This window comes from Choristoneura fumiferana, chromosome 7 (genome assembly GCF_025370935.1).
Source record: "Choristoneura fumiferana chromosome 7, NRCan_CFum_1, whole genome shotgun sequence".
Lineage (NCBI taxonomy): Eukaryota > Metazoa > Arthropoda > Insecta > Lepidoptera > Tortricidae > Choristoneura > Choristoneura fumiferana.
Genome location: NC_133478.1, coordinates 7682847 through 7697369, shown reverse-complemented (window position 1 = coordinate 7697369; position 14523 = coordinate 7682847). Strand labels below are relative to the sequence as shown.

Below are 14523 nucleotides of genomic sequence, written 5' to 3'. Positions count from 1 at the left end.
ACACAAATGCGTTTAAAATATGTTTATTGGGTCCAACAAGCAACCATACATTTGTAACAATATATTACCCCGTAGCTCACAATAAATTGTTTACTTCGAATCGCCATTGTCATTTTAGGCTCAAGCACCTACGTTTTATCTTTACCAGCAGGTGTCTGATTTAAGTCCTATGAGGTACCCGTTGTCGAATCACGGTAGGAACCGTTCATATTCCATGAAGAATGTGCATTTTCGTATGGTTTCCCAGGCTTTGCTGCAGTATTGGAACCACGCGCGCTCGGATAAGTTAGGGACATTAGTGATTGAGTGCCTGTTGACTCCTAGAACCATCCATCGGAGACGGTTTGCTAACTGTTCAAATGTCGGATGCCCGCGGTAGATTTCACGATTGTCTGAAACAAAACAATAATGTTCAAGACAGATCCATATCGATATGAAATCAGTCAAGCTGATAAGTAAATAACTATTTCAGATAACAAAAGAATGCATAAACAGCCGAAATGATCGACGGTCAAATGTTAATTAGTAGGTATCTCCTAGCCACGGCCGAGACGAGATACCACGGCTAGATATTTCCGAAATGTTAAAATTTTCCCACTTTTTAAATAAAGTATGCAACCTCGTTGTACGAAAGCCGCTGCTCTTGTTTTTTTTTTAATAAATTCGTTCCGTATACTGCCTATCTCTTAAAGTTGGATATATATATATTTGTTAAATTGAATGAATTTGAAAGTAATCTATTTATATTCATGTTTCAAACAATATAAATCGTAATAAAATCCTATTTAAAGGTTTATTTTTATACTGGATACTTTTTCGTTCCATATTCAAAACCTGTCTACTTACCGGAGAGTTTTGATCGTTGTCTGGCATTCTTAAGTGACTTTTTAAAGATGTAATGGCGACTGTATGAATCATTTTCGAGAAAAAGTTTTAAATATGATTAAGTAAGTAGGTACTATATTTATTTCTTAACAATCGGATTATATTTTAAAGTTTTAGATATTTTTTGTCTTCTAAATATATGTCGTTTTATTTTAACCTATAATTTAAATGTTCTCGCTGCTCAGGTGAAAAGTTGTATGTGTCACAAGAGACCAAAGTTTTTTTGCATCTCGTGTGTTTGAAATCCCTCGCTGATATCATGATTCTAACCTAGAATCCTTCGCTTACTCGGGATTCAAAATCAACACTCGCACCAAAAAACGACTTTGCTCTCTTGCTGTAGACAAATAACTTTATGGGTGACAGAAATAAGGGTAAGGGGCTGTTTCACCATCCATTGATTAGTGTTAACTGACGGTTAAATGTGATGCCGTCTCCGTCTATTCGAACAAAACAAATAGAGACGGCTTCACATTTAACCGTCAATGGTAGGTAAAACAGCCCCTAAGTCTTTGCTCAGCAGTGCACCATAAAGGCTCAGTTTCATTGGTCGATAGAGCCCTAATACGGGGTGCGGGAGATTTCCATAACGCATTCCATAGGACCTGCATTCGGGTTCCAATAGTCGCTATTCCACCTGCGAAGAGTCACCGCACGCTTGTGTGTCGACCGAGTTAATGCCTTATGAATTCACTAGTCATTATACTGCCTGCGGGGAGACACCGCACGCTGAATGTTGACCGAGTTAACGACTTATGAGTTTCACTAGTCATTATACTGCCTGCGAGGAGTGACCGCATGCTGAATGTCGATCTAGTTAACGACTTATGAGTTTCACTAGTCATTATACTGCCTGCGAGGAGTGACCGCATGCTGAATGTCGATCTAGTTAACGACTTATGAGTTTCACTAGTCATTATAGGTACGGCCTGCGGGGAGACACCGCACGCTGAATGTTGACCGAGTTAACGACTTATGAGTTTCACTAGTCATTATACTGCCTGCGAGGAGTGACCGCATGCTGAATGTCGATCTAGTTAACGACTTATGAGTTTCACTAGTCATTATACCGCCTGCGAGGAGTCACCGCACGCTGAATGTCGACCGAGTTAACAACTTATGAGTTTCACTAGTCATTATACGGCCTGCGGGGAGCCACCGCAAGCTGTATATCGACCGAGTTAACGACGTATGAATTTCACTAGTCATTATACCTACCGCCTGCGGGGAGGCACCGCACGCTGTATACCGACCAAGTTATCGACCAATGAAACTGAGTCACTAATCGCCTGCGGGGAGACACTGCACTCTGTATATCGACCGTGTTATTGACCAATGAAACTGAGTCTAAGGCTGCGTTTTCACCAGGATGTGTGTTGCGAGGAATGCGTTTTTCATGAACCAATAGAAACAGTTCATTTACCTATCGCCGCAAATCACCGCTCCGGTGGAAACAGCTGATCGGAGCGAGGCTAGGTAAATGAAGCGTTTCTATTGGTTCAAAAACACATTCCTGGCAACACATTCTCGCACATCTCTGGTTGAAACGCAGCCTTAATAGGTTTAAAAAAAATCACCATAGTCTTCATGTATCTCAGGCAGCAGCAGTAGATTGAGTGGCGCGCCGCACGCGCGTGCGTCGCACCCCGCGCACGCTCCGTCCGCCGTCAGACCGTTCTTATTCGAGTCACTGTACATATACATGCCCGAGTTTAGCTGCAAGCTGGACTTTTGGAAGGCTTTCCTGAAAAATATTAAAGAACAGTACATTATTGTAGAAGCCGACACGTAGGCGGCCCCCGGACGAGAAAGTAGAGGTACGAGCGCTAGCAAGGCCGTTTATAAGAGTCCGGTAATCACAGTTCCATCCGGCCGAGCTGTGCTAAAAAGTGCTTTTCTTAAAATTGTGAAAAAAAAATCATTGTCCTTTTTTATATCGAACCTTCCCTAAACTTTTTTTTATTACAAGATATAGTAAAACTTAACACTAAATTAAAGCTAAAAATGTCCCATGGCATGGTGCCCATCAGGCTGCATGCATAGCTATAGCATAGGCTGGTAGCACCGGGTCGGTATTTCCATGTCGGTATTATCCGTGCCGGTAAATAGTGTCACCCCCCTCCTAGTTGAATAGCAATGCCAATTTGTTGAGTGAGTTAGCTGTCAGCTTTTTTGTCTCCAGTAGTGTCAACCAGGCGCTTTTGTACTGTGTTAATGAGGGCTATCGTTTTTTGTCTCACTAGATGGCGCACTGTTGCGTGAGGTTTTTAAGTGTGGCTTTCAGAGTCTGTTATTACGGGCGTTAAAACAAAGTTTAGATTAAAATCATATTTAAAACCCCTTAAAACCGTGCCATAAAAATATCCAGCAACCACAGTGTTGCTTAGTCCCGTTTTATTAGGAATAAAAGGGAGGACAAAAGTTTCCAAAAGACAAAACTGTCTCAAAACACAGACATTCATTGCCCCGTAACGCATAATTGCCATAATTAATTTCAGGTAATGCAAATATTCCTGAGAAATATTCACAAAAAAAACCTAATCTATATTAATAATTTCGTCAAGGGGTACAGTAGACTCGAACGAAATGCACATCAAATTGAAGAGCGTAAAAAAATTAGTCAATCCGAGTCGACAACTTGTAGGCGGAAAATTCGGATTATCGAGTATTTTCAATATAAACTTGAATAAATTACTAAGTATATAATGGCGTTGCGAAGTAAACATGTCAAAGTCATCAAAGTGGCGTTAGTGTCACTTCATCACGTGTCACAGGTTCGTATTTCGTTCTCCATTGTGACCTCTTAACCCTTTGACCATTATTTTTTTTAAAGCAATGAATCGAGAACTTTAACGATACGCACAGCATGAATGATTTTTTTTTATGATTTTTGAGAAAGAGAAATGTATATATTATTGCAGGGTTTCCGAATTATGAGACGGCAATATGTTTGCCGCTATCAGCCAAGGGCATTAAGTGACAAGACCGTCATGTCAGTTTGCCGGGGGAACTACGGGTGGCACGACGTATCTAAAATAAATAAATTAAAAACCAATAGATGATAAGAAATAATTAAAACCTTTATTTAACTTAAAACTGAATAAAGGTAAAAGGCAAATTTGAAGTATTGAATTAAGCTATTGCTCCATATATAAATCAATAACAATTGTAGCCTAACCCACCCTTTCCTTTAATAAACACCAGACACTTAACGGATAGTGGCAAATATATTGCCGTCTTCATTTTTTAAAATTATCAAATAACAGATTTTTTTTCTTTAAACTTTATATCGCCAATCTTGTCTCTGAAAGTAGAGAATTGTGACTATCGGATAAATCCAGCAAACAAAATTTTATTTACAAACATTTTTGTTCAATTGTAAGGAATAGTTAAAAATCTAAGTTCAGGCCTAAGAATCATCATTTAACATGGGTTGGAATAACGTTTATCTGCTATTCTTTTTTTCGTAAATTGGTACGAGTATGTTCTCTTATGCGAACCAAAAGTTATATTAACTAACAACACGTTCATTGAGAAAAAAAATAAAATATCTGAGTCGTATGACGGCAAATATCTTGCCGTTACCCACTAAAGGGTTAAAGGCCCCACACTCGGTACGATTCGTCTGTACGATAGATCTGATGAAATTCGTCTGTACGATAGATCTGATGAAAATCGACGAATCGTACCGTATATGGGTTGATTATGAGACGGAGACATCATAGTTATTTGGGCAAATAAGATTTAGGAGAAATATCTACGTGAAATACCGATACGTAGGTTAGCTGTGAAAGTACGTTTGTGATAATATTAAGGCTGGGAATATACGTCAGATTTTTCGATAAGTACGACAGTCTTTACACTGGCAAAAAAAAAACAGACAACATTATGAGTCTTCATTTTACCCGAGCGAAGCCGGGTTTTCATCTAGTTATAAATAAACCCGCGTAGCTCACCCAAAAGCTATGAGATTTGACATTTCGGAGACCTCACGCTACACTAGCGCCTCTAGCGGCGAATTCATTCGCGATAGCCCTCATTAGTTTGTGTGCGCCGGGACCCAATGGACCAGTGTGTTCCCACTAGTTCCATTGACAGTACTATAATAGTACTGTCAATGGAACTAGTGGGAACACAAAACAATTAGCAACCGAGACCGACTCTGGTATTTTATTATTTTGTACTTTTCTCTAACTAACCTATACAAGTCCTGCATGGTTTTAATTGCTTCGGGAGTATAATCTTCCAATTGGCAGCGGTTATGCAGGAGTAAGAGATGCGGATGGCTTTCGCCGACCGCCGCCTCTGTCTCGGCACTGGTTGCACTAGAAGCTGAGAATGACGGCTTGAGCATCTCCGCCGTTTGTATGTACCTGGAAGAAGCGGTTCTTTGCCTTTTCCCAACTCATGATTCCCAACTATTTCACTTGCCAAACTGTTTCATTTCCCAACTCACGATTTTCTATAAAATCATGGTTTTTCGGAACTTTCATAAAACAAACCTAACCTAACTTACTGTGTTCTATAAAAGCGTAAGAAAATACACTGAGATTTTTTTTAGATTTCGCAGAAAATTGAGACTGGGAAATAAAACAGTTGGGAAATGAAACAGTTGGCAAATGAAACATTTGGCAAACAATAATTCTGCAAAAAGGCAGAACCAGGAAGGAGCATATTATACTGTAGACTTAAGCTTCGTTTAGACCAATTTGTGTAGTGTTGCGCAGGTCTATGCATATGTTTTTAGGTATTTGAAAAAGGCCCAGGATCTGGGTTCGATTCCCAGCGTTGGTCTCTTTTTTAGTTTTTCTGTGCATCTATGTTTCAGTTTGTATTTTCGATATGGATTTTACGTGATGACCGTAAAATTAACAAAATTTATAGTTGAATTATGTTTTATTATGTTTGTTTTTAACTAAATAAAGTTTTATGAAATATACTTACAAAATTTGGAGTTGAAATAAAAAATACAAAAAGACACCAAAAACCAATCTTGACTGAATCTTGTTTGTACCTTCACACCAAATTTCATGTTTCTATGAAAACTGGAATTACTCTATAGGTTTTGATTCCTCGGCAATTTGTACGGATACACCAATTGTAATCGTTGTATCTTTTGATTTTGTTGACTTGAAGTTTGATTTTTTCACTGCTCCAAGGGCAACCGAGACAGAATTCCAGCATGATCCCTCCACACATTCCTGATAAAAAAATGGGTCTTGACAGATAAAAGGACGGACAAGCAGGCAGACAGGGACAACAAAGTGATCCTATAACGGTTCCGTTTTTGCCGACTGAGGTAGGGAACCCTAAAAAAGAAGCATTTGTAATCTAGATCTAGTACAGCCACTGTACATCCTTAAAGCGCTCGCGCTATAAACGCTGCGTTAGACGCACATCAATTTTGCATCAGATAAGATATTGTCTTACGCGGTGAGCGCAGCGGCAAGCTCATGTTTGGTAATTAGATTATCTGATACAAAGTTGATGTGCGTCAAACGCATTGCGTTTAACGCAGCGTTTGTCGGATAAAACAACCGAGCGCTTTACAATGCTCAGGACAGCATCAAACTCACCTCAAGAAGTTATAATCTGTAAACCAATCCTGAACCGCTATAAGTACGTGGCATATCGCCATCAAGTATGACGCTATCTGGAGACAGTCCACAGTGACAACATTGGCGCTTCGGGCTGTCACTGGGTTGATACTGGATTCCTCAATCAGCGACGGTGACCATAATGCCTGGCAGTCTAAGAGGATGACTCGGTCTGTGGTTACATACATGTCTATACCTGGAATTATTATAGTTCAGGTTTTATGTTTAATGAGGTTGTCTGAGCATCTGTGAACTGTATTCAAATGGAAATTAAATTAAATTTATTTGCTTGAGACTTGGCTAACAATCATTATATATTAATATTTTTGATTTCATTTTTCCGATCAAATTCAAGTGCCCTTTATTTATTTTTTTACTAGGTATTATACACTCCCCAAGTTTACAATTACACGAAAGTGTCATCAGTTTTTGTCTTACTGGAAAGGAAAGTGGAACAATTAGGTGGAACAACTTTGTTAGGATCACCACATCTCGCCAGAATTTGGACATGCAAATTTATAGAAACTTATGAGTATGACTTTACTAATATTACCTAGTCAATTACAATTCTTTATTAGGATGGATAGTGGATGGTTCTTGATTGTAAATATTCTGTATCCTGATTGTCACCAAGGGTCAGTACAGCAAAAGGGGCCCGATTTTAGGACAAAATTTTCGAGCAAAATATTTTTTTAGCATTTTTGCTCGTTTTTTTTAACTTTAAAGAAAACATTAAAATAAGCATCTTTTACTAGTATATTTTTTTTTATAAACTTGAACGTTTAGGAATTAGAGCGATTTGAAGTTGCGAGTTCGGACCTTACCTACGTTTTTTGTTGATAGTAATTTCCGTGACAGGCTCGACGAAGCCCCCGCGGTTATGCCCTTCGGGCAGGATGACACACTAACCTAACCTAAACCGAGTTTTCTAAGTGTCTGGCTCCTTAGTAATCCTATGGCCGAACTTGCAACTTCAGATTTCAGATCGCTCTAGTTCCAAAACGGTCTAGTTTTAAAAAAAACTTCTATCAATAAAAGATGCTTATTTTAATGTTTTCTTTAAATTTTAAATAGAAAAACTAGCAAAAATGCAAAAAAAAATTGTTGCTCAAAAATTTTCTGTCCTATAATCGGGCCCCTTTTGCTATACCCCAACCCCAATCAGGTCACCGATGTCATGTAAACTTTGCGCAGGCAATAACATTAATCCTTGAGGATACAATAATTAAACAATGAATTTGGAACTCAGCAACCCTAACAATTAGCATACAGTCAGGTCAGTCAGGCCAAGGTGGCTAGGTGTGTTAGAATTCAGCAGGATCATAAAGAATACAGTACCCTTTATCTGTTCATGCTCTATGCTATGATTATGATGTCATTAAAAAACCTAGTATACATATGAGTATATGCAAATAATGTCATACATAATGTTTAAGCATTAAATTTACCTTTGGTGCAGTGTACACCTCTCTCAATCTGCTCTATATCCTGCATTTTGAATTTGAAGAAACTGTTTTCAGTCTTTGCATTCATTTTGGTTTCCGGTGCTTCAACAAAATTCAATGCTTCGATTTGGTTTTCTAGTGCACCCACTTCGTTCACGTCAAAGTTAAGATGGGACAATTCATGTGAATTAAGAATCTGTGCACACAAGTCTGGTATGGGAGTGTTCTGGGCAATTAAATTTAATATCATTGATTTTCCGACACCTTGCGTACCTGTGGAAAGAAATCATAGATAATATTCTATGCATCATATTGATTCTATTGCCTTTAAAATTACAAAGGAAACTTGAATATTTATGCACCAGAGGCGGTATTGCCTAACGTTTCTGACGCTTGCAATTGAAATCAAATGACAGTTTTTGTATGAGAAATCCGTTATTTGATTGCGATCGCGAGCATGAGAAACTTTAGGCAATACGGCCTCGGGATAACAAACAAGTATGGGAGATTATACATAATGAATTAGCATGAGTCTAATAGTAAATTGCCGTCTGTCACATCATATAATGCTACAAAAAATAAAATTAAAATTAAGGAAGGTCTCAACCAACCAATATTAAAATGACTACACTGCATACATTTTGCTTAGAAGCAGGGTTCTGCTGACTCTGTATTTTTATAAATACCTAAGACCATTTCTATTTTAACATGGGTTGATGAGTATGTAAAATTTGTACAGAACCCTTAGTGTACAAATTTAACTTGCAATTGACTGGTTTGCATTAATTACCTCATATAACGCAATGACTCGCCAGCTATTACATAAACCCCTAAGGGGTTTTCAATAGTTGCTCATAATTTTCCACTCACTTGTACCACTTGTTTATATAAAATTAAAGAAAAAAAAAAACTGTAATTGTAACATACATAATACAGTCAAAACCATTTAAAACAAATTCAAGGGGACAGCAACATTTGGTTGTTAAACATGGTTGGTATATAAAATTGTGTTCAGACTTTTTTCTTGGTTGTTATGTTAAATCCACACTATCCATAGTCATTTAACCATGGCCCAATTGCATAATAAATTACAAGCTAATAGTATTACCGATTTTGCATTGAAATTCACTAATACTATTTGCTTTTTTTATTTTTTATTTGACTGGATGGCAAATCAGCATGTGGGTCTCCTGATGGTAAGAGATCACCACAACACACGGTGGTGCCAGGTGGTGCTTGTAATTTGTTATGCTATTGGGCCCTGGTTGCTAAAAACAGTTTTGACTGTACATTCTTTTCTACAAATACAAAAATATTTACCCATAATTCCAACAACCAAATAATTGATACTGGAGTCTTGAAGGAACTCAAGTGCTGCACTGTTAAATTCTAGATTTTCATCCAAGAGTTTCACAGGCTCCGTCATAAGTTTCAGCGGAGGGCTTGGTTTCTGCTCTGCAATTTTTTTAAACTTATAAGTACATAACACATTGTATTATTAGATTGTTATTTATTATATTTTTATGCAGTATTTAACCCATCATGTGTCCTGAGGACTACACAGTAGTCCCTAACTTTTTTGGGCCACCATAAAGCCTCAGAGAACATAAAGATTCCTTGTTTGTATAAGGACATTTTTCGTGAACAAATCTCTATGAGAGAGGCATACACATGTAATGGGTTAAATGTTGGTACCTACTGCAAAACTTTGTTGAAACACATCTGCATTGCTGTATTATCTAAGTCACGGGCACTCACCATCAAATTCATCATCTTTTTCTATTCTCATATATATATACCATTTGATGGAAAGAAGTTATGAAAGCGATTGTTCAAGCGTGTTGTGTAGGACAATGTGACATTTGGTCTTATTAATGCAACTAGACTTACCTATAGTTTTCTTTTCCTTGTTCTCATTATGGGCGATCTTAGAAGGCTGTGGACCCTCTGCTTCTGAAGGCTGAACGTTCGGGCTGAGTGGCCTTTCTTCCTTGGGAGCACTCTGCTCACGAGTCTTCAAAATGATTGTTGGTGGTTTCTCTCTTTCCTTCTCTTTAGGTTGCTCTTTTGTAGTATCCCGGTCAGATTTTAATATAACTGGCCTCCTTGGCGTACTGGACTCCTGGATTGAGAAAGAAGTGATAAACATGGCAATTGACAAACCACAGGGGAAATAATTTAATTATCATACCTTTGAGAGAAAAATCTTCTTTTTCTTATCAGCCATAGCTCTCTTTAATTACAAGTTTTTTTTATTAGAGGTTACTATGCGTAATTAATGTTGGTTTGACAAAACTTGTAATTAATTAATGAACAATTTTATTATTTTATAACAAAACAAGGTATTTATCAAAGTAAACCCCGGGTGACACTGTGGTGGGGGGGGTGACACATGGCTGACTGACACAAGAGTGACACTCTTTCCCGGCCCGGATAATACGGATATGGAAATACCAACTCTGTTTTTCGTGTATACGCCCATAGAAACTGACACTTAGAGGAAATAAATACTGACATAAGCTTCTATGGACGCCGGACGTTTCATGAAAAACAGAAGGGCTACTACGAAACTCGAAACTCGAAGTTCGTATCGTACCGTCCCTCTCTGATACAAGTTTAGACAAGACCAAATAGAATATTGGCTTTATTCAATAATAAAATAGGACATGGTAAAGAAACATAGTTGTTGATAGAATGACATAGCGACAGACAATGTCAGACACCATGGACAATAAGATATTTACAAGTTTTCTTATAAAGACGCAAGGAGGCTATTATCACACTCTCACTCTCGTATAGATAATGTAAGAGTTAGCGGGACGGCATGATGAATTGAATTGTAACAATATGAATTTTGGCTTGGAAAATTTCATCCACCATTACGTGCATATTTCGTTTTCTAGAATCTTTTTACCGTACAACGGCAAAATCTACTAGACACTGGCAATATTGTCCTCCAATGGACAGCGCCATATTTTTCTAAAAAACAACAACATCTCTTTTCACGATCCCCAAAGCAAGTTCAAGCCACATATTGTCTGAATCATACTCAGATGGTCCGTTTTCAGGGTATTCGAGACTTGGGTCTTACTCTTGATTCCAGGCTGGACTACCATGAACATATAATTTCGACTTGTAAAGGAGCAAGTAAGTCTTTGGGTTTTATAACGAGAACATCGGCTCAATTCCAAAACCCTATAGTTGTGGTAACCCTCTAATATGCCTTTGTTCGTAGCAAGTTAGAGTACAACTCCGTAGTACGAGTATGAGACCCATTCGAGAAAAAATACAACTCTATGATAGAAAAGATACAGCGAAAATTCAATAGGTACTTGTATAAAAAGCATTATGGGTACTATACCCCTATATGTTTCCCTCTTTGTTTGTAGCGGGTATGGTTAGACAAGACACATTATGCTTTAGACGGAAAGCACATCTCTTGATGCACTACTGCTCTCTCCTACGAAATAGAGTCGACAACCTGTCTGTGTTCGCATTTCTTCAATTATTTGTGCCTGAATAATAGGGTCGCACAGGGGTAAGCCGCCGTCGGCTCTTTGCTACCTTTAAAGGGTTCCGAACGCGCCGCGCTAGAAACTCGCCGACCGCAAGGGCGATTGAGCTTCTGAACTTATTGGTGACTCAGGTCCCAGATGCTGATGTATTCGCTGACCACTGGCAGTCGCTTCTCAATAAAATAAGGAAATGTTTGTGTATGTCTGTTTAATTTAGTTATTTATTATGTATCTATCAATTACGTAAGTGTTTTATAAGTTTAGCTAGTAATAGAGACGCTTTGGTGTATGTATACTGTAAGTCTTTATTATGAATAAGTGAATAAATAAAATAAATAAATCAACGACAAGCCTATAGGTACTAATGTACTAATACTCTTTGCGACAAGCTAATTTCCTACCTATTTCCTACACACTGCCGTTGACGACTTCTGTCAAGATTAAGTTATTTATCATATAGTTCAAATCAGTTTCAATTTCAACTCAAACTCAAGTTTTCACAAACATATTCATGATTAATTCTTCACAATCTTCTTCTTATTCGCCTTTAATAATATGAACGTTTCACCAATTTTTGTTACATTCATATTTCTTAATTTATTTATTGTAATCTTATCCAAAAATAGTAACGATTATTTTGTATCCAGAGAAGACATAATATGCGTTCAAAGAAGTAGATGCAGTTGCGTATTTCCTAATGGTACGGGAATAGACCTTCTGCCATCAGCTAAGAAATCTGTTTTAACATCGTTCAACACTTACGAGGAAACACTGTATCCAAGTTCTGGAGTAGTCCTGAGCACTTATTATTATCATCCTTGCTATGATGTGACTTTTGCGGGAAGTATAATTGAACCTACGAGCCACAACATGTGCAAACAAAGATTTACGGTACATATGATACATTCTTGTCAGGGTATTTATGTTATAAATAGTTATAAATAGATTAAAATTGAGTATTTTGCAGCAACCAGCGGAAATTATTTCGGCGACGTTGTTATTATTAATGTATATTATGTCCAGTTGTTCATATTCAATTATGATTCAATATAGTCAACGAATTACCAATAGTCAGTGGGTATGGAAATCTAAGTAAATTTTTCCTCTATCTTACTTATTTACTTTGCGGTAACTGCGCCTCCAAAAGAAACGAGTTGGATGTTGGAAGGTTTTCAACTAAAGTGCTCATGTATAAAAGTACCTACCTATTGTTAAGTTTCTGGTGTACCTAGTGACTCTGTGTCTCACCCCCACACTAGGAATATCTCCAATAACGCTCAATATTGCCAAAAATTGATACTTGTTGTCGTTGCCGTAAACTGCTTGATATATTTATTATGAATATAGAATTAGCAATGTACAATAATAATAAAAAAATGAAACAGAAGAATAACTAGGTATACGTACAATAAAAGAGTAAAGGTTTTTTTTAATTTCGCACAAGCACTTACCTACTTAGATGAAACTTGGGCTGGAGGAACAGTGTAAGTACCAATTAGTTAAGTATTATTAGTTCTGATTTTTGCAGATATGCAGGCGTGTAATATTTAATACGAGAAGCCCTGACGCTCCAAATACTTTAGTAAAAGATAATGTCTGTTATGATTTCTTGGCAAGTTCAGACAATACCGAGTTTGCTCCGGATGGAAGTTATATAAAGTATTTGAATATGCTATCGTAAGTAATTATTTTTAACCAAAATTAAAACCAGCAAGAATTTATAATATGAATTATGTATGTTGTAAGTAGTTAGTGTAGCTGCTTCCTAGCGCCATCTAGTGAGCAAATGTACTCTAAATCCTACATCGCGTCATCGAAGTTTCTCAACTCGGACTCATAATACATACAACAGACCGATAACTTCTGACGCTCGGTCCTCAGAGAAAACATCGGCCTGGAGAAAGATCAATCTATTATACCTCTCACTAGGAAAAAACTGAATCCTTGAAGCACCACTTTGTTATCCATATGTGACCCAAAGAAAAACGTGTAACTTAATATACATTTTGGCCAAAGAGGTTACCTTTGAAGGGTAAATTAAGTAGAAAATTAAAAAAAAAAGCTTTTGAAACAAATCGTGAGTCATGGTGGGATCGTTAGTTGAATCTCAAACTCAAAAGTTTGATATACTTTAGTATATAGTTAATAATTTTAAGGTAAATAACTTCAAAATTAACCATCTTATCTCCGATATGATCAATTTTTGTGGTAAAAAAAGTAATATTTTTTATCGACAAGCGTAGCACTAGTACCTATAGCTATATTGTGGATCTAATGTTATGTTGCACTAAGTAGTTCTTTCTACTTGATTCCAATTTAAAATCTTTGTCTGAAAATTTTCATTTTCAGATACACTATCGTGTATTTAGTCTGCGCTGATATTGCTGACGCCCTCTATGCTAAAGATTTAAGTGAACCCACTGCCATTGTAAGTAGTTTGCGTAATATATTTTACATACATTAATTAAGTGGTCTAAAATCTACGTAATGATTAATCGATTAGTTATGTACCTACCAAAATTGACATTTGCTTATTTTTAGGAGCTCCAGTCCTTATTGATTTTATTTATTTTTGTTGCAGAAACTTCAATTTTTATCAAGAAATGCTTGCATGAGGCAGATCTGTAAGAAATCCAAACATCCTGCGTCCAACTGTAAAACTAAATTTCGTAAATTAAACAGTAGCGAAATATTAATTGCAACGCTTCCTTAATAAAGCTAATGTTTACTATGTTTGCCTTTATTTTTATTTTTGTGTCGTTTATTTCAAACAGACGCGATACAAACGCTTGCGTTCGAAAAACGTGGCGTTTGTATCGATACAAACGCAAGGATTGTGTGTAAGGTTAAAACGTGCCGGCTTCCTTGCGTTTGCTGAGCGTTCGACTTGTGTTTGTGTCGATTTGTCGATACAAACGAACGCAAAATAAACGTCGTGTGGAAGGTCCCTTATGTTGAATGAGGTTTTTTTTTCACTTGGTTTTCACAGAGGCGAAATATCGATAGATGGCGTTAGTATCGTGAGGTCCGTTTTACGTTTGACGTTTGCTCGTGATTGGTTAAATAACTAAATGAGAATGA

General features: G+C 37.2%; 2 protein-coding genes across 2 annotated transcripts; one reads left to right on the top strand and one right to left on the bottom strand.

Annotated features, from left to right (window-relative positions):
- Window positions 1–7: 7 nt before the first annotated feature.
- LOC141429627 (nonsense-mediated mRNA decay factor SMG9) lies at window positions 8–10673 on the bottom strand. The gene is made up of 8 exons (XM_074090037.1): window positions 10119–10673; window positions 9818–10049; window positions 9248–9382; window positions 7931–8200; window positions 6462–6678; window positions 5085–5258; window positions 2463–2629; window positions 8–392 (listed from the first exon to the last, which is right to left on the bottom strand). Exons 1-8 carry the CDS (start codon window positions 10152–10154, stop codon window positions 190–192), a joined length of 1434 nt encoding a protein of 477 aa, XP_073946138.1. The 5' UTR covers window positions 10155–10673; the 3' UTR covers window positions 8–189.
- Window positions 10674–11894: 1221 nt separating this feature from the next.
- On the top strand, window positions 11895–14162 carry LOC141429610 (uncharacterized). The gene is made up of 4 exons (XM_074090010.1): window positions 11895–12333; window positions 12971–13119; window positions 13792–13870; window positions 14024–14162. The coding sequence occupies exons 1-4, from the start codon at window positions 11998–12000 to the stop codon at window positions 14153–14155; spliced, it is 696 nt and encodes a 231-aa protein (XP_073946111.1). The 5' UTR covers window positions 11895–11997; the 3' UTR covers window positions 14156–14162.
- The last annotated feature ends 361 nt before the right edge of the window (window positions 14163–14523 follow it).

Bases quoted from the DNA above. Each gene is read 5' to 3' on its own strand.
- LOC141429627 (XM_074090037.1), bottom strand. From the start codon at position 10,154: ATGGCTGATAAGAAAAAGAAGATTTTTCTCTCAAAG. The intron at 9,383-9,817 runs GTAAGTCTAGTT...AAAAAATTGCAG, and splicing joins CAAGGAAAAGAAAACTATAG to AGCAGAAACCAAGCCCTCCG. The intron at 393-2,462 runs GTGATTTTTTTT...GTTTTGTTTCAG, and splicing joins TGAGATACATGAAGACTATG to ACAATCGTGAAATCTACCGC.
- LOC141429610 (XM_074090010.1), top strand. From the start codon at position 11,998: ATGAACGTTTCACCAATTTTTGTTACATTCATATTTCTTAATTTATTT. The intron at 13,120-13,791 runs GTAAGTAATTAT...TTTCATTTTCAG, and splicing joins AAGTATTTGAATATGCTATC to ATACACTATCGTGTATTTAG. The intron at 13,871-14,023 runs GTAAGTAGTTTG...TTTTTGTTGCAG, and splicing joins TAAGTGAACCCACTGCCATT to AAACTTCAATTTTTATCAAG.